At 43.4% G+C, this 24,030-nt stretch overlaps 1 protein-coding gene across 2 annotated transcripts in view; it reads right to left on the bottom strand.

The window, feature by feature from the left end:
* Nucleotides 1-21,900, bottom strand: part of LOC137346218 (zinc-binding protein A33-like) — a 29,849-nt gene extending 7,949 nt beyond the window's left edge. Inside the window, exons 1-6 of one of the 2 annotated variants that reach the window (XM_068009642.1) lie at nt 21,493-21,900; nt 21,218-21,313; nt 20,892-21,125; nt 17,132-17,154; nt 16,917-17,032; nt 13,738-13,855 (exon numbers count right to left, since the gene is read on the bottom strand). In XM_068009642.1, the coding sequence (XP_067865743.1) occupies nt 13,738-13,855; nt 16,917-17,032; nt 17,132-17,154; nt 20,892-21,125; nt 21,218-21,313; nt 21,493-21,900 (995 nt within the window). Of the gene's footprint in view, nt 1-9,653; nt 13,856-16,916; nt 17,033-17,131; nt 17,155-20,891; nt 21,126-21,217; nt 21,314-21,492 lie in introns of those variants that run through there. The other variant, XM_068009641.1, reaches the window with a different exon arrangement.
* Nucleotides 21,901-24,030: the final 2,130 nt, after the last annotated feature.

Genomic DNA, 24,030 nt, shown 5'->3' on the forward strand with positions numbered 1-24,030 from the left:
TTTTGGAAGAGACTGCAATTGAACTTCAAGAAGCGAGCACTCCCTCTGCGTGTGTGTGTGTCTCTCTCTCACACATGCAAAGTTCCAGGGACCCACGGAAGTAACTTAAGCCTCAAGATATAAGACCAGCAAAACAAGTTTGAAAGTGTGCACTAGGCCCCAACAAGAACTGTAAGACTTAACTTCAATCAAAGACTTTACATCCAACTCAAAACCAGTAACTTAAATCCATCTATTACTTCAAACCTTTCCCTTTTAATTCTTTCCCCACCTCTGTCTCTATTTGCATGTGTTTATCGTGTATACATGCTAGCGTGATTGCGTCGCGTATTTTTTAGTAGTTTTAACTGAGTTAAACTTTTAAGGTCAATAAACTTACAACCTTTTTGTTTAAATATGAGTAAACCTGTCTGGTTGCTTTCTTTGCAATTACAATTAGAGAGCAATAAGCAAGGACTCACTGAGGGAAAGCTAAAAACACTGTGTTTTAAAAGTTAAACCCTGTTACAGCCAAACCAGGAAAAGACTAAGAGGAGAGCTCTAGACCCCTTCCTCACCTGGTCATAACACGAATAAAACTATCTCAAAGGCGGTTAATATTCAAATTACCCACAGTCTCAACAGCTTTTGGAGGGAGAGAGTTCCAGATTTCAAATACTCTTAGTAAGAAGAAATGCCTTCAGACAGCACCCCTGAATAGCTCAGCTCAAATTTTAGTGTTTAGTTTAGTTTAGAGATACAGCACTGAAACAGGCCCTTCGGCCCACCGAGTCTGTGCCGACCATCAACCACCCATTTATACTAATCCTACACTAATCCCATATTCCTATCACATCCCCACCTGTCCCTATATATTTCCCTACCACCTACCTATACTAGGGGCAATTTATAATGGCCAATTAACCTATCAACCTGCAAGTCTTTGCATGTGGGAGGAAACCGGAGCACCCGGAGGAAACCCACGCAGACACAGGGAGAACTTGCAAACTCCGCACAGGCAGTACCCAGAATCGAACCCGGGTCCCTGGAGCTGTGAGGCTGCGGTGCTAACCACTGCGCCACTGTGCCGCCACTGTGTGATTTGTTGCCCACTCTAACCTACTCCATCAAGTACTTCAATCATCTTAAACATCTCAATTATATGACTCCTTCATTTTCTATACTCAGTGGAATGCAAACTGTTCTCATTATTTAAGCCCGCGTTTCATTCTGGTAAATCTGTGCTGCACCCCTTCAAGACAAACAAATCCTTCCTGAGCCAAAACAAAAGTAAAATTCTGCAAATACTGGAAATCATAAATAAAAACAGAAAATGCTGGAAATACCCAGCAGGTCTGGAAGTATCTGTGGAGAAAGAAACAGAATTATGGGCTGGATCTTGTTCTCATCCCGATGGCGAGTTTCGTGGCAGTGGGGGAGGGGCCGGAGAATTGGGGCAGAATCACCTGCCATGGAACCCGACAACCTGATGCCGGGATTCCTGGTTCCGAATCTCCCGGGGGCAGGATAGGCTGACAATGACCTTCCTGCCAGGAGGCCAATTGAGGCCATTAAGTGGCTGATTGATGGACAATTAAGGGTTCTCGTCCCACCGCCACTGGGGGACTCAGGACTCAAATATGGTCCTACTATCAGGACTCACCCCATGCTGAGAAATTTAAGGCTGTTAACTCTGTTTCTCTCTCCACAGATGCTGTCAGACCCACTGAGTATTTCCAGCATTTTCCATTTTTAAATGCTTCCTGAGATGTGGTGCCACAGCCAACCTCTGTCAGCACGGTGGTCTGGCCAAGAATTTCCCCAACCCAAATGCATACCCGTCATCCCCTTTCCTGGATACCAACAGAACCCATTCCAACACCCACTCTGCTACTCCCAGAATATATTTGGAGATATCTGGTCCCTGATTGATTTATAAAGCTCTCTGACGTGCATTCTCCATACTTATTTATTTTATTTTATTTTATTTAGAGATACAGCACTGAAACAGGCCCTTCAGCCCACCAAGTCTGTGCCGACCATCAACCACCCATTTATACTAATCCTACACTAATCCCATATTCCTACAGCATCCCCACCTGTCCCTATATTTCCCTACCACCTACCTCTACTAGGGGCAATTTATGATGGCCAATTTACCTATCAACTGCAAGTCTTTTGGTGGTGGGAGGAAACCGGAGTACCCGGCGAAAACCCACGCAGACACAGGGAGAACTTGCAAACTCCACACAGGCAGTACCCAGAATTGAACCCGAGTCGCTGGAGTGCTAACCACTGCGCCACTGTGCCGCCCTTAGCCCATGGATTCCATAGAATCATAGAAATATTACGGCACAGAAGGAGGCCATTCAGCCCATCGTGTCCGTGCCGGCCAAAAAAACTAGCCACCCAATCTAATCCCATCTTCCAGCACTTGGTCTATAGCCTTGCAGGTGACAGCACTTCAGCTGCATGTCCAATTAAAAGATTTGCTCTATTTATTTCCCCATCCAAGAATAAGGTCAAATTATTGGGAGGTCAACAATGAAAGTGCAGTTAAATGAAAAATGTTGCATACAATGATGAGTTGTGTGCCCAACATCATTCTGTCAGAAGTAAACCAGCAACATCAGTGCACTGGACTGTTAATGAATCATTAATATTTTTCTCTCCACTCTCATTATTTGCAGTGCAGCACTTTGTGTACCGGAAGAAGTTCCATCTAGGTAGGAATAACAAAACCCTCTAAGAAATGTTTTCTCTCAGAGGGTTGTGAGTCTTTAGAACTCCCTTTCTCAAAAGGCAGTGGAAGCAGAGTCTTTGACTATTTTTAAGGCAGTGATTATTGATAAGCAAGGGGGTGAAAGGTTATTGGGGTTAGGCGGCATTGTGGAGTTGAGCTTACAATCAAATCAGCCATGATCTTGTTGAATGGGGGAGCAGGCTCGAGGGGCCGAGTGGTCGACTCCTACTTCTAATTCGTATGTTTGTATGTAACAAAACCTTTACCACAAATAACAGCATTCCTCACCATGTCACACACTTCACCTTTTTTGTATTGTTTCACACCTTGAGAACAACATATTGCCAAGTGTACAGAGTCTGAGTGAGTATATACAGAAAAAACATAGCAGTTACAACATGGGCACAGGCCCATTTGACAAGAACCACTCCATATCAACATTTACCCTCAAGTAAATCCAATCACATAAAAACTTTCTGTTCCCAAATGCCTTCATCTCTCTCTCCAATCAAAGCTTGAATATTAATATATATTCTACTTCAGTCACTAACCCTGGAAATGCATTCCACAGCCTCATGGCCCTTGTGTAAAGAGGTTTTTCCTGCTCCCTGCTCTGAAGACATTAATCTTCGATCTATCGGCCCTCGTTCTTGACCCCACAACCACTGGAAAAAGTCTACTTCTCCCTACTCTGTCCCATCCATTCAGCATTTTAAGCCTTCCAATCATAGGACTATGGCATAGTGGCCATAACAAAGACCTAGCTCAAAGAGGAGGAAGATTGGGAACATAATATTCCTGGCTACTGGGTGTATATTTCAGGCCACCAACTATGGGGTGGGAGATAGAGGAACAAATTTTCAGGCAAATTACAAAAAGAATCAAGAACCAGAGAGTAGTGATAATGGAGAACTTCAAGTATCCTTATATAGTTCTTATATAGTTTAGGATAGTATCATTGCAAATTGCAAATGGGGGTGGAATTTCTGAAATGTGTATAAGAGAACTTTCTTGGTCGGTGTTTCCAGCCCAATGAGGAAGGATGTCTCTGGGGAGTGAAGTCGGGTAAGTGAAGCATGATTCAGCTGGGGAGCATTTGTGAAATAGTGATCATAATGTCATCAGGTTTAGAATAAGTATGGAAAAGAACAGGAAGCAATCAAACATATAAATACTTAACTAGAGGAGGGATAATTTCAGTGATTTGAAAAGGGATTTGGCTTTGGCAAATTGGAATCAAAAATCGGTCAGCAAAACTTAATTGAACAGTGGGAGGCCTTCAAAGCGGCAAAGGTTCAGGCATAGAGTAGACATGGTGCCACGATGTGACAGGAAGGTCATCCAAAGTTAGAGCTCGCTGGGTGACTAAAGATGAGATTAAACTGAAGCAGCAAGAGGCTCATGACAAATATAAGGTTCATAATGAAGTAGAAAACCAAACTTAACAGAAAGTATGAAGATCGAAAAAAGGGAACAAGAGGTGCAAAGGAAGAGAATGATAGCAGCTTAGCTTTAATATAAATAGGATTCAAAAAATTATCTATAAATGTTAAAATGGCAGTTAAAAGAAAGATGGGGCCAATTAGGGACTAAAAGGAAATAATCTTGTGGAGGCAGAGTATGGCTGAGGTAATAAACGCGTTCTCTGTAGCTGCCATCACTAGAGAACTGGTTGCTGTCAATGTAACACTGAAGGATGAGGCAGTAGCGATATTGGATAGTATAAAAATAGTTACAGAGGAGATACTTAAATGATTGGCACCTCTCAAAGTAGAAAAGTCACCCGATCCAGTTGAGATGCATCGTAGATTACTAAAGAAATCAAGATTTAAAATTGCGGTGGCTGGACATATCTTTAAATCCTCCTTAGATATTGGGGTCATGTGAGAGGACTTGGGAAATGCAAATATTACAGCCTTGTTCAAAAACGGGGAGAGCGGTTAGCCCGGCAAGTACGGACTAGTCAACTTAACATTGGTGGTGGGGAAACTTTTAAAGAGAGTAACCTGCCACAACATTAACTGGCATTTGGAAACATATGGGTTCATAAATGAAAGTCAGCACAGATTCATTAAAGGCAAATGGTTTTTGACTAACTTAATTTAGTTTTTCAATCAAGTAACAAAAAGTGTTACGGGGTATTATGAATGATGTTGTGTATATGGACTTCTAAAAGGCCTTTCATAAATTACTACATAATAGACTTGCTAGCAAAATTAAAGACCATGGGATTAAAGGGACAGTGGCAGCATGGATACAAAATTGGTTAAGGGACGAAAAGCAGAGAGTAGGGTTGAATGATTGTTTTTCAGACTGGAGGGAAGTGTACAGTTGTGTTCTCCAAAGGTCAGTAGCAGGATCACTTCTCATATGTTATGATCCTGTAGTTTTTTTTTCCGGGAAGAATCTAGTGTGCCTTTAAGGCTGGAAAGGGAGCAGTTCGGCTTTAGGGTACCAAGCTCCAGAGACTGAGTCAAAGAATGCATTCTGGTTGCCCAGGAAACAACCACTCAGAAACTGTGATCGAGAGCTACATTGCTGCCAATTTACATTTGAAACTAGATGAAAAAATGGGTTTTTGATACACAGACAGACAGCTGGACCAGCATATACTGAAGGAAATGAGAGCTCTCTCTCTCAGTTTATTTAAACCTTATTTATTACATTCTCAGAATTCTGATGTCAAGCCAGATTAATTTCTTAAAATAAAATAACCAAATTCCATTAACTGCTGAACTGTAATTGCGGAAATTCATCGCTGGAAAAGAAGGACATCAATTCAACTGCATTGGACTACGTTGAAGAACCTTTTTTTCCATCGGACAGCTGTGAGGACTTCAAGCAACCTTGGACTATTCAACATTGGAAGAATTCACTTCAGCAGGAGCGTTAATATGCAAGGATACAAATTTTTCCATTTTTAAATGTTGTTTCTATCTTAGTAGTGTTTAAGAATTGAGTTTTTCGAATTAAACAGTTAATTTGTTGATCTAAAGACACCTCGTTTGGTTAGCCTCATTTGGGGGTTAACAGATGGTACAATTTGGCTGGTGTTTCTTTAATTTGGAAAGTTTAAAATGATATGTTAGGAGATCTGTTGAGGGATGGAACTGAATCAACAGTGCGTTTCTCCCACCACGATCAGAATCGTATATTTTGATTGGGGGCTTTGACTTGAGTGGTCAGTCGTAACATACAGGGCACAATTTTGAAGTTTGCAGATAACATGAAACTTAGAAAAATAGAACAAAATGAGAAGGACATTAACAGATTCAGGAAGACATAGACAGTTTGGTAAAATGACAGATGAAATATAAAGGAGATAAATGTGAAGTGATAAATTTTGTTCGTAAAAATAAGGGGTGAATGCAAACTAAATGCTACAATTTTTAAGGGGTTGCAGGAAACAGAGACCTGGGAGTGTATGTATATTAATCTTTGACGGTGGCAGTGGCAGTTGAGAAGGCTGTTGAAAAAGCATATGGGATCCTTGGTAGAGGCATAAGGTGCAACAAGAAGGACATTTTGCTAAACCCTTATCCAATACTGCTTAGGCTTCAGCTGCAGCATTGTAAAAAAAAGTGAACAGTGCTATCACAGGAAGGCTGTAAGGTAATTGGTTGGTAAGTAACTGCTGTTAGGGAGTATCTATAAAGAGCTGGGTTACTACACTACTGTTAGGGTGTGTGTAAATAGCTACAAATTAGAAAAAGCTTAAAATTAAAATTGATGTAACTACCTTATAATTAATTAAGGCACACAAGCTGGTGGGTCTACTGTTCTGCTTTGCTAGCTTTTGCGAGGTAAGTGCTTTGTGTAACAGAAAGTGTGTTAATAGCTAGCTTAGGACATCAGAGTTAAGGTAGATCTATATAAAGAACTAACAATTTAAAATAAAATAAATATAATATCAAATAAAATAAATGAAAGATAAAATAAAATAATTAAAATAAATACCTAAAGCTGTGTAATTAAGAAAAGTATAACTTTAGTTGTAGGTGGTACTAGCATTTAATAAGCACAGTAAATTCTGCTATACATAGGAATTGTTCTAAGTTAATTAAGAAAATAATTGAAGTAAATTAACTAATAGCATAAATAACAATGGCAGGACAGGTGTTATGTTGCAGCTGTGGTATGTGGGAGCTTTTGGATGCCAAGGTGATCCAGGACAAACACATCCACAGAAAGGTGTAAGCAGCTGGAGGAATTCCTGATCAGGATTATTGATCTGGAAGCCGAACTGCAAACACAACACAACACAAGGGAGGGGGGAAGAAATACCTCGACACTTTGTTCTGGAAAGCGGTCACACCTCTTACAACAGGGTCATCTGTTTTGGTCAGCAGTGAGGGACAGGAGGATGTGACCATAAGTGAGGTAGGTAATGGGACTGAGCAGACAGTAGTGGAGGAGGCTCAGACTTTGCAATTGTCAAACAGGTTTGAGGTACTCTCAACCTGTGTAGATGAAAGCGAGGTCTGCAAGGTGGATGAACAGACTGGCCTTGGCAGTGTGGTACAGAAAGCCATTCAAGTGGGGGGAGCAAACAGGAATATAGTGGTAGTAGGGGATAGTATAGTGAGGGGGATTGACACTGCTCTGTGCAGCTAAGAGCGTGAGTCCAGAAGGCTGTGCTGCCAGGGTTTGGACATCTGCTCAGGGCTGGACAGGAACTTGGAGTGGGAGGGGGAGGATCCAGTTGTGGTGTCCATGTAGGTACCAATGACATAGGTAGGACTAGGAAAGAGGTTCTGCTTAAACAGTGTGAGGAGCTAGGCACCAAATTGAAGAGCAGAACCTCAAGGGTGATAATTTCTGGATTATTACCTGAGGATACATAAGATTAGTTAAATGAAAATGTAGTTCAAAGGCTGGTGGGAGAAGTGGGCTTCGGTTCTTGATGCACTGGCACCAGAACTGGGGAAAGTGTGGGCTGTACCGTCGAGATGGTCTGCACCTGAACCGTGCTGGGACCAGTGTTCTAGCAAATCATATAACTAGGGAAGTAGACAGGGCTTTAAACTAAACAAGGGGGGGGGTGAGGAATCAAGCTTGGGTAGATGTAGCAAATTAAGGGGGAGAGTCAAGGTAGGAGAGCAGAATCGCAATATGGAAAATTAAGGTCAGAGAATGGCAGGAAGGGACAGAGAGACAAAAAACTTAAGAACACACCAACAGTCAAGACGAAATGTTACAAAGATAACTGGCCTGGAGCCCAGTTACCAGTGGCGTGCCACAGGGATCAGTTCTGGGTCCTCTCCTGTTTGTGATTTTTATTAACGACTTGGATGAGGAAGTCGAAGGGTGGGTCAGTAAATTTGCAGATGATACAAAGGTTGGTGGAGTTGTGGATACCGAGGAGGGCTATTGTCGTCTGCAAAGGGACTTGGATAGGTTGCAGTGCTGGGCTGAAAAGTGGCAGATGGAGTTTAACCCTGAAAAGTGTGAGGTCGTCCATTTTGGAAGGACAAACACGAATGCAAAATACTGGGTTAACGGTAGGGTTCTTGGGCATGTGGAGGAGCAGAGAGACCTTGGGGTCTATGTGCATAGATCGTTGAAAGTTGCAACTCAAGTGGATAGGGCTGTGAAGAAGGCATATGGGGTGTTAGCGTTCATTGGCAGAGGGATTGAATTTAAGAGCCGTGAGGTGATGATGCAGCTGTACAGGACCTTGGTAAGGCCTCATTTGGAGTACTGTGTGCAGTTCTGGTCGCCTCATTTTAGGAAGGATGTGGAAGCCTTGGAGAGGGTGCAGAGGAGATTTACCAGGATGTTGCCTGGAATGGAGAATAAGTCTTACGAGGAAAGGCTGAACATTCTAGGCCTCTTCTCGTTAGAACGGAGAAGGATGAGGGGTGACATGATAGAGGTTTATAAGATGATCAGGGGAATAGATAGGGTAGACAGTCAGAAACTTTTTCCCCGGGTGGAGCAAAGCGTTACAAGGGGTCATAAATTTAAGGTGAAGGGTGGGAGATATAGGGGGGATGTCAGGGGAAGGTTCTTTACCCAGAGAGTGGTCGGGGCATGGAATGCCTTGCCTGGGGAAGTTGTTGAGTCAGAAACTTTAGGGACTTTCAAACGGCTTTTAGATAGGTATATGGATAAAGGAGAATGATGGGGTATAGATTAAATTGTCCTTGACAGAGGACAAAGGATCGGCACAACATCGTGGGCCGAAGGGCCTGTTCTGTGCTGTATTTTCTATGTTTTCTATGTTCTATAACAAAAAGACAAAACTAAAGGCTCTGTATCTGAATGCATGTAGCATTCATAACAAAGTAGATGAACTGATAGCGCATATTGAAGTAAATAAAGATGATCTGATAGCCATTATGGAGACATGGCTGCAGGATGACAAAGATATTGATGGGTATATGACATTCAAGAAGAATAGGAAGCTAGGTAAAGGTGGAGGGGTAGCACTGTTAATCAAGGATAGCATTGGTGCAATAGTTAGAGATGACCTTGGTTCAGGAGATTAGAATGTAGAATAAGTTGGGTGGAGATGAGGAATAGTAGAAGAAAGAAGTCACTAGTGGCAGTGGTTTACATGCCCCCTAACAGTAACCACAATGTAGGACAAAATATACAAGAAGAAATATTGGGTGCTTGTGATAAAGGGATGGCAATAATCATGGGTGATTTGAATCTACATATAGAAACATAGAAAATAGGAGCAGGTGTAGGCCATTCGGCCCTTCGAGCCTGCTCCGGCATTCATTATGATCATGGCTGATCATTCAACTCAGTAGCCTGTTCCTGCTTTTGCCCCATATCCTTTGATCCCTTTAGACTCAAGAGCTATATCTAACTCCTTCTTGAAAACATACAATGTTTTGGCCTCAACTGCTTTCTGTGGTAGCAAATTCTACAGGCTCACTACTCTCTGGGTGAAGAAATTACTCTTCATCTCAGTCCTGAAAGGTTTACCCCATGCCTTTAGACTGTGACCCTGGTTGTAGACTCCCCCACCATCGGGAACATCCTTCCTGCATCTACCCTGTCAAGTCCTGTAAGAATTTTATAGGTTTCTATGAGATCCCTCCTCACTCTTCTGAACTCCAGCGAATATAATCCTAAGTGACTCAATCTCTCCTCATATGTCAGTCCCGCCATCCCAGGAATCAGCCTGATAAACTTTCGCTGCACTCCCTCTATAGCAAGAACATCCTTCCTTGGATAAGGAGACCAAAACTGCACACAATATTCCAGGTATGGCTTCACCAAGGCCCTGTATAATTGCAGCAAGACATCCCTGCTCCTGTACTCAAATCCTCTCGCTATGAAGGCCAACATACCATTTGCCTTTTTTACCACCTGTTGCACCTGCATGCTTACCTTCAGTGACTGGTGTACGAGAACACCCACGTCTCGCTGCATATTCCCCTCTCTCAGTTTATAGCCATTCAGATAATAATCTGCCTTCCTGTTTTTGCTACCAAAGTGGATAACCTCACATTTATCCACATTATAGCGCAAATGCCATGCATTAGCCCACTCACTCAACATGTCCAAATCATCCTGAACCCTCTCGGCATCCTCCTCACAGCTCACCCTCCCACCCAGTTTTGTGTCATCTGCAAATTTGGAGATATTACATTTAGTTCCCTCATCTAAATCATTAATGTATATTGTGAATAGCTGGGGTCCGAGCACCGATCCCTGTGGTACCCCACTAGTCACTGCCTGCCATTCGGAAAAAGACCCATTCATCCCTACTCTTTGTTTCCTGTCCGCCAACCAATTTTCTATCCATCGCAATGCACTACTCCCAATCCCATGCGCTTTAATTTTACATGCTAATCTGTTATGTGGGACTTTGTCGAAAGTCGTCTGAAAGTCCAAATAAACCACAACCATTGGCTCCCCCTCATCAACTATCAACTCTACTAATTACATCCTCAAAGAATTCTAGTAGATTTGTCAAGCATGATTTCCCTTTCATAAATCCATGCTGACTCTGCCCGATTCTACTACTGTTCTCTAAGTGCTCTGCTATAAAGTCTTTGATAATGGACTCTAGAATTTTCCCCAATACCGATGTCAGGCTGACTGGTCTATAATTCCCTGCTTTCTCTCCACCTCCCTTTTTAAACAGTGGGGTTATATTAGCTACCTTCCAATCTATAGGAACTGTTCCAGAGTCTATAGAATCTTGGAAGATGACCACCGATGCATCCACTATTTCTAGGGCCACTTCCTTAAGTACTCTGGGATGCATACCATCAGGCCCTGGGGGTTTATCGGCCTTCAATCCCATCAATTTCCCCAACACCATTTCTCTACTAATACTGATTTCTTTCAGATCCTCTCTCTCACTAAGACCTGTGTTCCTCAAAAACTGGAAAAATCAGATTGGCAATAGTAGCCTGGATGAGGAGTTCATAGAATGCTTTTGAGATAGTTTCTTAGAGCTGTACATTCTAGAACCAACCAGAGAGCAGGTTATATTGAACTTGGTGTAATGTGACAGGATTAATTAATGACCTCAGAGTAAAGTCACCGCGAGATGGCAGCGACCACAATATGATTGAATTTTCATTATTGAAAGAGAGAAGAGTGGGTCTAAGACTAGTATTTTAATCTTAAATAAGGGCAACTATGTGAGCATGAAAGCTGAGATAGCTAAAGTGAACTGGGTTACTAGGCTAGGAGATAGATCAATGGAGAAGCAGTGGCAGACATTTAAGGGGATATTTCAAAATACTCAGAATAAGTATATTCCTACTACTTCCTGAGAGAAGAGAAAGTTGGGAGAAGGTTTGACAGAGCTGTTCAAAATCATGACCGGTTTTGACAGAGTAAATATGGAGCAATTACTTCCAGTGGTATAAAGGTCGGCAACCTGACAATGTAGATTTAATGTAATTGGCAAAATAACCAGAGGTGACATGAAGGAAATAAAATTTACACAGCGAGTTGTTATGATCTGGAATGTGCTTTTTTTAATTCTTTCATGGGATGTGGCGGCGCTGGCAAGTCCAGCATTTGTTGCTCTTGAGAAGCTGGTTGGGAGCTTCCTTCTTGAATTGCTGCAGTCCATCTGGTGCAGGTACACCTATGGTGCTGTTAGGGGGTTCCAGGATTTTGATCCAGCAACACTGAAGGATCAGTGATATATTTCCAAGTCGGGATGGTATGTAGCTTGGACAGGAACTTGCAAGTGGTGGTGTTCCCATGCGTCTGCCGTCCTTGTCCTTCTAGGCGGAAGAGGTTGCAGATTTGGAGGGTGCTCTTAAAGCAGGCATGGTGAGTTGCTGCAGTGCATCTTGTATATGGTACACACTGCTACCACTGTGCATCGGTGGTGGAGGGAGTGAATGTTGAAGGTGACAGATGGGGCGCTGATCAAACGGGCTGCTTTGTCCTGGAAAGTGTCGAGCTTCCTCAGTGTTGTTGGAGCTGCACCCATCCAGGCAAGTGGAGACTATACCATCACACTCCTGACTTTTTTTTAATGCATTCATGGGGTGTGGGCATCGCTGGCCAGGCCAGCATTTATTGCCCATCCCTAATTGCCCTTGAGAAGGTGGTGGTGAGCTGCTTTCTTGAACCGCTGCAGTCCATGTGAGGTAGGTGCACCCACAGTGCCTTGTTGAAGGTGTTGAAGCTTTTGGGAGTCAGGAGATGGGTTAATTGCCGCAGAATTCCCAGTCTCTGACCTGTTCTTGTAGCCACAGTATTTATGTGGCTTCCACAGTTCAGATTCTGGTCAATGGTAACTCTGAGAATGTTGATAGTGAAAGGGTGGTGGAACTAGTTTCAATACTAACTTTCAAAGGGGATTGATACTGAAAGTGAAAAATTTACAGGGCTGTTGAGAAATAGCAGAGTTGTGGGACTAATTGGACAGCTGTACCAAGAGCTGGCACAGGCACGACAGACCAAATGACCACCTTCTGTGCTTTATCATTCTAGGATTCCATGTGTCCCACTGTTTGAGGAATGAAAACACTGATTCCTTATGCCAAAGTCCAAGCTACACAATGAGTGCCTAATTGCCTTCTGTCTCTTCACTTGCACATAGCATGGGTAGTATTTCCGAAAATATCACACCGGATGTTTTTCCCTTAACGGTCTTCTGCCCCACCATAACTTCTGCCCCCCTTTGTAACAGAGACCCACCTTCCTCCTCTAAGTACTGGGGTCTCTTCTACTACTCGCACCCCCAGCATGTTCTTCTCTAATGCCTCATCTATAACAGTTTTGCTGTGTCTTTGTCATGTACTTCCCACTGGTGTCCTCTCTCATCCTAGTTCCTCTCCCCTGCCCTTCTTTACCTTTAACTTGCCAACTGGAGTCTATGGTTCCCTTGGTGTATTTCTGCCCATGTTTTAATTCTCTCTGTCTCTATACCATGATGTTTTTGTGTTTTTTCAATTTAATTTTACAGCAGTCTCTAGAGCAGTGTCCATGAGTTTGTTCAACTGCACCAATTAAACAAAAAAAAAATCACCAACACATTGCCACTCGGTTGTCGCCGCCCTGAATGAAGTAACATTTGGACCACCCACACCACCTGAGACTGAGACTGACACCAATCATTTTGCACCTGTTCATAGTGTGGGGTGAATGGGTGGTCCTGTCAGTGACCTTTGACCCCACAGATTGTCAGTGGTGTTGAGTTTTTCCGTCCTGGACAGAAGACTGGCAAGAGTCTTTCAGTAAAAGTTTGGGTGAAAGTGTGAAGATGGGACATGTTGTCTGCATTATAAAATGACACCTGTCCACCCTCATAGTCCAGAAACACCCCGATCTTCCAGGGATTCACACTCAGGGTAAGGGATGTGTCAGAAGGGGAGGTGAGGGCAACATAGCCACTTCCAGGAGCCAGCCCTATAGTCCAGTATCCGGCCTCAGGTCTCAGGTTGATTCTCCCTTTCCTCTCAGCAGATTCTCGGGCCACTCCCAGACCCCAGCAAGTCTTGTTCCCCACCTCCACCTCCCAATAATATCTCCCTGTTGTGAATCCCTCCAATCCTAAGGCAAAGGGCAAGACATCAAACCTCTCCGGAGTGTCAGGGAGCTCCTGCTGCTTGTCTCCATCTCTCACACTGGTCCTGTCCTCAGACACAATGAGCTGGGGATTCGCTGTGTTCACATCGAGAGTCAGAGAGGCTGGAGCTGGGGGAGGGAAGTTAAAATAACATAGCGAGAAATTTCATTTGCTGTTGATTTATTCAAACGCATCCCATTTTTAAAGTGGTCATTCAGAGGATTCCCGGGATCTCCAGTGTTTTTAAAGGGCTCCAGGCTCTGAATGTGCTCTGATCCAGGGATTTACCCTCCTGGGGTCACTCGGCCACTGTGATTCCAACCAGGAACTATGAGACACCAGTCTCCTGCTGTTCTCAGCATCTGCAGAGTGATCCATGGGCCTTTAGAAATATACAAGGAATCTGCACCGAAGGCAACACGTGGCTTGGAAATGGAAGAGGGGGAAAAGTAAAGACACTAGAAGGAAAGAGGGAAGGAAGAAAAGGGTAAAAGAAGCAAAAAAAGGAGACTGTTACAGATGGAAGAGAGAACCAGGAGAAGATGGAAAATTAACTTTATAAAAAAAACACAGCAGGGGAAAAGAAGGAAGAGATTTAGGAGAGAACGGGGGAGGGGCTACTGCAGGTGGAAAGGAGAGAGAAGAGAAAGATAAAGAATTCAAGGAGAGAACATTGAAAAAGTAGAAGCAAGAGAATAGAAAAATGGACAAACAGGCTGCAGCCCACAACTTGGTTTATCCAGCAACCTGATCAGGAGCACAAGAAACACTGGACAATCGGGTAGCCACCATATTTAGAAACACAACATGAAATAAGTAGCCTGGATATAGCAAACTGACAACATGATATTCATAAATCACAATAGACTCCAACAGATTAAACAAAACTGATGTACATAGAAGGGCAGGAGGAAGCGGCATTTCAACAGGACCCCCTCCTCATCACCCTCAAGATCATATCAAGTTTATGAATGAGTGAGTGGGACAAATGCTAGCCATGTTCTACTCAGCCAAGAGCAGAGGAAAGTCACATTAATCAACAGGAACCTTCCCATTACTCTGGAGATACACATTCCTGGAGAAGTAGGTCAGCCCATCTAATGAAATTTGATGATCAGAAGAATACAAAGTGATGCTTCAGTTCTGTGTCCTGGATAAGGAGTCCCTGCATCTGCATTCCCCACTGTCACCCCTTGGATGGACAAGGGAGTCTTGGAACCATCAGTGAAGACCAAAAGAGTGTACTTCACTCACAACTGGACAAGCTACCAGCGGACATGGGACATGAGCCCAAGCAGTCAAAGCAATTTGAGATCAAAGTAGTGTAAACAGCCTGGAGGATGTAAGTCGGGCCCACTTTCCTAAGTGAAGAAATTCACCTTCTGCTTGAAATTACACAAGACACACACTCAATAGCCCGCAGGTAGAGGAACTCAGGGACAAAGCAGCAGAGCAGCTGGAGACCAGAGAGATTGAGGTTAAAAAAAACTAAACGTTGCATCAACACAAGGGAAGGTGCTGACTGTGGAGTATCAGATGAGTTTCTTTTATGTCTTTAATATGTCCTCAGTTTATTTCTGTTAAGCTTAGTTAGTCGAATAAATAGAGGCATTCCAGGGCACCTCAGTCCAGATGAATGCACATCCTGTGCCATGTGGGAATTCAGGACCCTGCTCATGTTATGGAAAACCACAAGGGCAGGTGTGTGCGGGCAAACATTGACTACTGTGCAAGCAAAAATGCGTCAGGTATCTCACTAAATCAGTGTCCAACATAGTGATGAGAAAGTAAGTAAATAATTTAATCTTCTCATTTAAAGCTTCTTCACAAAAATGCACATTTGTTGTTTTGATTAATAGTAAGATAAAATGTTAATGCCTTTATCTTTCTGAAATTGTCTCACTGCCCCTCCAATGTAAGACAAAAATTGTAATGTGGCCCCCCCCCCCCCACTCGCAAAAAGGTTGGTTAACCCTGATTTAAAGTAATTAGTGGAAAGATTAAAGGGGAATCGAGAAGGAATTTTTTTCCACCCAAAAGTTGATGGAGGTCTGGAACTCACTGACTGAAAGGGTGGCAGAGGCAGAAACCCTCATCACATTTTAAAAAACACTTCGATATGTACTTGAGGTGCCGTAACTTACAGATCTATGGACTAAGAGCTGGAAGGTGGGATTAGACTGGATAACTATCTTCGGCCAGCACAGAAATGATAGGCTGAATGGACTCCTTCTGTACCATAAATCTTTCTTATGTTTCTATGTTTTTAGAATACTCCTTTCTGAAGCAGCCCTGCCTATCCTGCCTAATCTGTTGCAATTTGAGATAAGTAGGATTTGCATCAATTATCCTCCAATCACAAGTTGGAGCCTCAAACCTGCCCTCTTACATGACTCAGAGTTCAAGCCTACCTCTAGGTGAAACTCATGCTCCCATGACATAGGAGTTTAGTTACAAGGTTAGGTTGGAAGAACTGGGGTTGTTCTCCTTAGAACAAAGGAGATTAAGGGGAGATTTAACAGAAGTGCCCAAGATTATGACAGGCTTAGATAAGTTAGACAAGGAAAAACTTTCCCATTAACGAATGGGACAAGAACTAGGGGACACAGATTGAAGGTTTTGGGCAAGAGATGCAGGGGGATGAGGAAGCAATTTTTTATGCAGCAGCTGTTATTGACCTGGAACTCATGGCCCATAAGGGTGGTGGAAGCGGAGACAGTAAATGACTTCAAAAGGAAATTGCATGGCTACTTGAAGGGAATAAACTTGCAGGGCTATGATAATCGAGTGGGAGAGTGGGACTGACTGAATAGCTCCACGGAGAGCCGGTATGGACTCGATGGGCCGAATGGCCTCTTTCTGTGCCGTAAATAGCTCTGTGATGGCACTCAAAGCTTAGCCAGTGAGCTTCAAGCTGGGAAAATCACATCAACTGATGCCCACCCTACCAAGCTTGACGAAGCCATAATCACAGAGCTTCCTCCCCTCTGACTGAACCTTGTACACTATGTACTGAAGACAATGAACAGTAAAATTATCCCCATATGGTCATATTACACACTCCTTAATGCTGAATATAAAATATTGGCCAAGGTCCTGATCACTAGACTAGACAAGGATAGCAGTGGTCATTTAATCTGAGGACTGGCAGCCGGTTTATTGATAAGGAAAAGATATGAAGAGTTTTACCAGGGTTAATGGCGTCTATCATCTCTCTCCAGGCTGTGTATTGTAAAGGGCCATTGAACTTTCCAGTCGACAGCTTGTCATTTGCTAATGATGGTACACTATAGTCCTCACTGCTCCTGTAAATATTAAACTGTTGATGTTATAAATCAACCCTAGACACTTTGCTGAATTATTTTACTAAATTGCACATAATTTCAGTAAACATCATATCCTACCTCCTCTTCTGATGTGTTTCCTCCTGAAATAAATAAAATACAAATCTGAATTGATGCAGACTGACACGTTATTTCCAGACAGCAGAAATTAAACCCACATTATCATAAGCTGCTGATAATACCAAATTCACAATGAATGAAAATCCTCTTTTGGTAGTCAACAAATGTGCAAGGTCCAAAAGGCATTCAGTATTCAAAAGGGTTAATCTGCACTATTTCAGTCCAGTGATTTTTTTTATTCGTTCCTCAGATGTGGGCGTCACTGACGAGACCAACATTTATTGCTCATCCCTAATTTCCCTTGAGAAGGTGGTGGTGAGCTGCCTTCTTGAACCGCTGCAGTCTATGTGGGGTAGGTAAACCCACAGTGCAGTTAGGAAGTGAGTTCCTGGATTTTGACCCAGTGACAGTGAAGGAATAGCAATATCGTTCTAAGTCAGGATGGTGTGTGGCTTGGAGGGGAACTTGCAGGTGGTGGTGTTCCCATGCATCTCCTGTCCTTCTCCTTCTAGGTGGTAGAGGTTACAAGTTTGGAAGGTGCTATCTAAGGAGCCTTGGTGTGGTGCCGCAGTGCATCTTGTAGATGATACACACTGCTGCCACTGTGCATTGATGGTGGAGGATGTGAATGTTTGTAGATGGGGTGCCAATCAAGTGGGCTGCTTTGGCCTGGATGGTGTCAAGCTTCTTGAATGTTGTTGGAGCTGCACCCATCCAGGCAAGTATAGAGTATTCCATCACATTCCTGACTTGTGCCTTGTAGATGGCGGACAGGCATGGGGAGTCAGGAGGTGAGTTACTCGCCACAGGATTCCTAGCCTCTGACCTGCTCCTGTAGCCACGGTATTTATATGGCAACTCCAGTTCAGTTTCTATTCAATGGTAGCCGCTAGGACGTTGATAGTGGGGGATTCAACAATGGTAATGCCATTGAATGTCAAGGGGAGATGGTTAGATACTCTCTTGTTGGAGCTGGCAATTGCCTGGCACCTGTGTGGCATGCATGTTACTTGCTACTATCAGCCCTAGCCTGGATATTGTCCAGATCTTGCTGCATTTCTACACAGACTGCTTCAGTATCTGAGGAGTCGCGAATGGTGCTGAACATTGTGCAATCATCAGTGAACATCACCACTTCTGACTTTATGACTGAAGGAAGATCATTGATGAAGTAGCTGAAGATGGTTGGGCCTAGGACACTACCCTGAGCAACTCCGCAGTGATGTCCTGGAGCTGAGATGATTGACCTCCAACAATCACAACCATCTTCCGTTGGTATGACTCCAACCAGCGAAATGTTTTCCCCCTGATTAGCATTTACTCCAGGTTTGACAGGGCTCCTTGATGCTATACTCAGTCAAATGCTGCCTTGTCAACAGCAGTCACTTTCACCTCACCTCTTGAATTCAGCTCTTTTGTCCATGTTTGAAACATAGCTGGAATGAGGTCTGGAGCTGAGTGGCCCTGGCAGATCCGAAACAGAGCATCAGTGAGCAGGTTATTGTTAATCAGGTGTTGCTTGATAGCGCTGTCAAAGACACCTACCATCACATGATCAAGAGTAGACTGATGGGGTGGTAATTGGTTGGCTTGGATTTGCCCTGCTTTTTCTGTACAGGACATACCTGGGCAATTTTCCACATTGCCCAGTAGATGCCAGTGTTGTAGCTATACTGGAACAGCTTGGCTAGGTACGCGGCAAGTTCTGGAGCACAGGTCTTCAATACTATTGCTGGAATGTTGTCAGGACCCATAGCCTTTGCAGTATCCAGTGCCTTCAGTCATTTCTTGATATCATGCGGAGTGAATTGAATTGGCTGAAGACTGGCATTTGTGATGCTGGGAGTCTCAGAAGGCGGCCCTGATGGATCATCAACTAAGCACTTCTGGCTGAAGATTGTTGCAAATGCTTCAGCCTTATCTTTCGCATTGATGTGCTGGGCTCCCCCATCATTGAGGATATTTCTGGAGTCACCTCTTCCAGTCAGTTGTTTAATTGTCCACCACCATTCACAACTGGACGTGGCAGCACTGCAGAGCTTAGATCTGATCCGTTGGTTATGGGATCACTTAGCTCTGTCTACTGCATGCTGCTTACGCTGTTTGGCATGCAAGTACTCCTGTGTTGTAGCTTTATCGGGTTGACACCTCATTTTGAAGTATGCCTGATGCTGCTCCTGGCAGGTCCTCCTGCACACTTTATTGAATCAGGGTTGGTGCCCGGCTTGATGGTAATGACAGAGTGGGGCATATGTGGAGCTACGAGGTTATAGATTGTGGTTGAGTACAATTCTGCTGCTGCTGATGGCCCACATGGATGCCCAGTTTTGCATTGCTAGTTCTGTTCAAAATCTATCCTATTTAGCACCGTGTTAGTGTCACACAACACGATGAAGGGTCTCCACAAGGACTGTACATGGTCACTCCTACCAATACTGTCATGGACAGATGCATCTGCGGCAGGCAGATTGGTGAGGACGTGGTCGTGTATATTTTTCTCTCTTGTTGGTTCTCTCACCACGTACCACAGATACAGTCTCGCCTTGTAGGTTTCTGCCAGGTGCTCCGGTTTCCTTCCACAACCAAAGACTTGCAGGTTGATAGGTAAATTGGCCATTGTAAATTGCCCCTAGTGTAGGTAGGTAGGTGGTAGGAGAATGGTGGGGATGTGGTAGGGAATATGGGGTTAAAGTAGGATTAGTATAAATGGGTGGTTGTTGGTTGGCACAGACTCAGTGAGCTGAAGGGCCTGTTTCAGTGCTGTATCTCTCTATGATTATGAAAAACAAGTTTAAGGCTAGCACATAGTTAAAAAAATATAAAAATAAAGTCATAAAAAAACAGGGCTCATGGTCTGAAATTAGCGAAGTCAATACTGAGTCCAGAAGGCTCTAGAGTGCCAAATCGGAAGATGAGGCGCTGTTCCTCAAGTTTGTGTTTAGCTTCAGTAGAACACTGCAGCAGGCCCAGGACAGAAATGTGGGCGTGACAGCAGGGTAATGCTTACAAGGGAGGTGTTCCACAAAGTGATCACCCAATCTGCATTTGGTCTCCCCACTGTGGAGAAGAAAGCATTGTGAGCAGCGAATACTAAATTGAAAGAAGTACAAGTAAATCGTTGCTTCACCCGGAAGGACAGAGGAGGTAAAAGGGCAGGTACTTGTTAATGCTACTGCGACCAATTTGAACATGCTCCCCTGTTTTGTATCTGATGCCACACATATAGACCCCAAACAGACAGAAATAGGATATATTTGAAAACTAGGCAGTAGAAATTTCACCAAGAATATTAAAAGCATCTGATAGAAAGATTAAAAATGTGATTTGCGTTGTCAGGTTCTGGAACTCAACACCAGTCTCACTAAATGACACACTGACTCTCACACCCACCCTAACAGACACACCCACATACTTACACAACGTAACTGGAATATAATGTGAGTTGCAGGAGTATTACACCTCTTGGGGAACACTGCAATAATTGCAAACTAAGTATCGAGGCTATGGCAACTCGCTCCCGGGATTCTGCACAATGTGTGACACTAACACAGTGCTAAATAGGATAGATTTTGAACAGATCTAGCAATGCAAAACTGGGCATCATGTGCACAATTGCAGATCCGTACCGGCAAAGGTGGGGGGGGGGGGGGGGGGGTGAGGGGGAATCGGTTTAAACCCGTTTCGAATTTTCAGGAAATGCACCACTGATTTCAACATTGTCATAAATTATTTTGTAACTAAGCCGCAATATAATCCTCACCTTCAGAAACATCAGCCCGTCTTGTTGTTCCATTTGTTTCTGCAACTTTGAAAGCTCCTCCTCAATAGAATTTAAATTCTCTTGAATTTCTCGAAGGTTTTTCTCCATTGTATCGAGAATCCTCTCCTCTTGTTCCCTGAGATCTCTGATTAAACGCTGCTCTTTCTCAGTGAGAATCTGATGCATTTTAGCAAACTCGGATGTGATGTGGGTTTGCAGACTGCTCGACTGTTTCTACCAAATGAAATGTGAAAAATAATCATGTACCGTGATAAAGGGAACAAAACTAACTGAGATCCCAGAGAACCAGCACAGGGAGAACTTACTTTAACTTCGGAAATCTGCCGTATCTGTTTCAGTTCTGTTTCTGGAAACACTGATTTCTTCTCTGTCAGAGATTCTAGAGACATTTTCAGCTGATCCTGGGTGGGATAGAAAATCACAGAATGAAAGGCTTAGACTATTAAAATGTGATAAAATAATCAGTTATTTTATTCCTTCATGGGATGTGAGAGCGTCACTGGCAAGGCCAGCATTTATTGCTCATCCCTAATTGCCCTTGAGAAGGTGATAAAAGATCATAAAATCTGTTCCATTTTACCTTGTAGATTTCAACAGCTTCTTTAATCGGCATGAAGTGGTGGGCTCTGTGTTCCCGCGCATCTCTACAAGTGTAACAGATCAGTTTCTTGTCAGTTTCACAAAACAGCTTCAGTTCTTCCTGATGTTCCTCACACTGAAGTTTACTTTCCTTCTCTTTCCGATTCAGGTTTAATTTCCGAGCTTTCTCCGCCAGACTCACTACGGCCCGGTTAACCTTGAGGTTTCTTTCCGGAAATTCCTCTCTACATTCCGGGCAGGAGTTTCTCTCCGTTTCCCAACACTGTGTGATACAGGAGCGGCAGAAGTTGTGTCCACAATCCAGTGAAACCGGATCGGTGAAGAATTCAAGACAAAGGGGACAATTTACATCTTTGGTCCAACTCTCGGGCTGCTGTCTGGAAGTCATGTTCACACTCAGTACTTCCTGATTCAAAGTGCTATCAGTTTCGATGCTGTTGGGCTGCCGAGCACATTCGGTTCAGTGATTTCCCGATCAAATTCACTGCAATGCTAAGGGAGTTAATTTCCTCCTGCAAACGCTGGCTCCCATCAACAGGTGTTGCTGCTGGCCAATGTTTCTCAACCAGGCATTTTTGTAGGTTTTCTGTAAAATCTCCTGTTGTGGAAATACCGCACATTTGCATTCTGTGCACTGAAGGGTCGCATTAAACAACCCGATTTACTCCGTGGATCAGTGTAATCTTGTATGAAGCCAGGAAACACGTTCCAAAAGTGCTGAAAGGATTACTGTTATCTCAAATGTTCTGTGTATGACGTGAATATGTCACAATCTGTGATAATTATCCAGGGTTTGTTAAAATATTGCAGCATCCGTCACACTTTGAAATGCTCTTTGTTTAACTTAATGTAAAGTTTATTAATTTAACATTTTTGAGCTGATGTGGCGTTATGTTGCTCAACATCTTCGGCGCGGGTTATCCGATTGGGAGGCAGCTCTGGTCACATTCCAGGTCCTAACAATTTGAAAGTGAGAGATGGACAGACTGGCCGTAGCCTTGCTGAATTTCTAATAGAGTGTATTGCCTGAACTGCTTGTAAAACATTCTTGTACTGGATTCTCACGGCATCTAAAAGTGCTGGGTACGGCCGCTCTTCAGGAACTTGTTCAACCCTCTAAAAATTGAATCACAAAAGCTTTATTCTTTTTTTTATTCTTTCAGGGGATGTGGGCGTCGCTGACAAGGCCAGCATTTATTGCCCATCCTAATTGCCCTTGACAACTGAGCGACTTGCTAGGCCATTTCAGAGGGCAGTTAAGAGTAAACCACATTGCTGTGGGTCTAGAGTCACATGTAGGCCAGACCAGGTAGGGACCAGCAGATTTCCTTCCCTCACGGACATTAGTAAACCAGATGGGTTTTTACAACAATCAATGATAGCTTCATGGCACATTGGTAAGAAACTAACTTTCGATTCCAGATTTTTATTAATTAATTGCAATAATTAATTAATTGAATTTAAATTCCACCAGCTGGCATGGTGTCCCCAGGGCATTAGACTCAGCCTCTGGATTACTAGTCCAGTGACTCGTCCACACAAATGTCGGTGTGCGCTTCCTGCAGCTGGATCTGAGCAGTAATCGTTATCTGTGCAGATCTAAACAGAATTTTACAGCCAGAAGGAAAGCATTTGGCCTATTGTGCCTGTGCCGACTCTTCGAATGAGCTGTTCAATTTAGTTCCACACTTCGGCTTTTCCCCACAATGACCCTCCAAATTGTTTTCTTCAAGCCATGTAGATGTAAAAAAGCCTTTTGAAAGTTATGGAATCCAATTCAATCATTGTTTCAAGGAGTGCATTCCAGAACAACAACCTTCTGGGTGAAACCATTTAGAATCACCTATGGCACAGACGAAGGCCATTCAGTCTATCAAGTCCATGCCGCCTCTTCACAGAGCTATGTAGTTAGCCCCACTCCCTGGCTCAATCCCTGTAACCCTGCAATTCTATTTCTCAGGTGGCCATTCAACTTCCTCTTGAGGTCATTGATAGTTTCTGCTTCCAACACCCTTGCGGGCAGTGAGTTCCAGATCATTACCACCCACTGTGTAAAAAGTGCTTCCTCATATACCGCCTGGATCTCTTGTCTAAAACTTTCAATCTTCAATCTGTGTCGCCTAGTCCTTATGCCATTTGTTAATAGTAACAGTTTCTCCTTATCTAACTTATCTAAGCCGGTCATAATCTTGTACACTTCTATTAAATCTCCCTTCACTCTCTGTTCTCAGCAGAACAAATCTAGCTTTTCTAACCTAACCTTGTAACTAAAATCCCCCATTCTAGGAACCATTCTAGTACATCTCCTCTGTACCCTCTCAAGGGGCCTCACATCCTTCCTAAAGTGTGGTGACCAGAACTGGATGCAATACTCATTTCCCCTCTAGTTCTTTTGCCAATTATGTTAAATCTATGGCCACTGCTAACACCCTACTGGAAGTGGTTAGCAAATTCTGCTACCTTGGGTCCATGGTGACAGACAATCTGTCCCTTGATGCAGAGCTTGATACACACATAG

The sequence above is a fragment of the Heterodontus francisci genome, chromosome 29 (genome assembly GCF_036365525.1).
Source record: "Heterodontus francisci isolate sHetFra1 chromosome 29, sHetFra1.hap1, whole genome shotgun sequence".
In the NCBI taxonomy this organism is placed as follows: Eukaryota; Metazoa; Chordata; class Chondrichthyes; order Heterodontiformes; family Heterodontidae; genus Heterodontus; species Heterodontus francisci.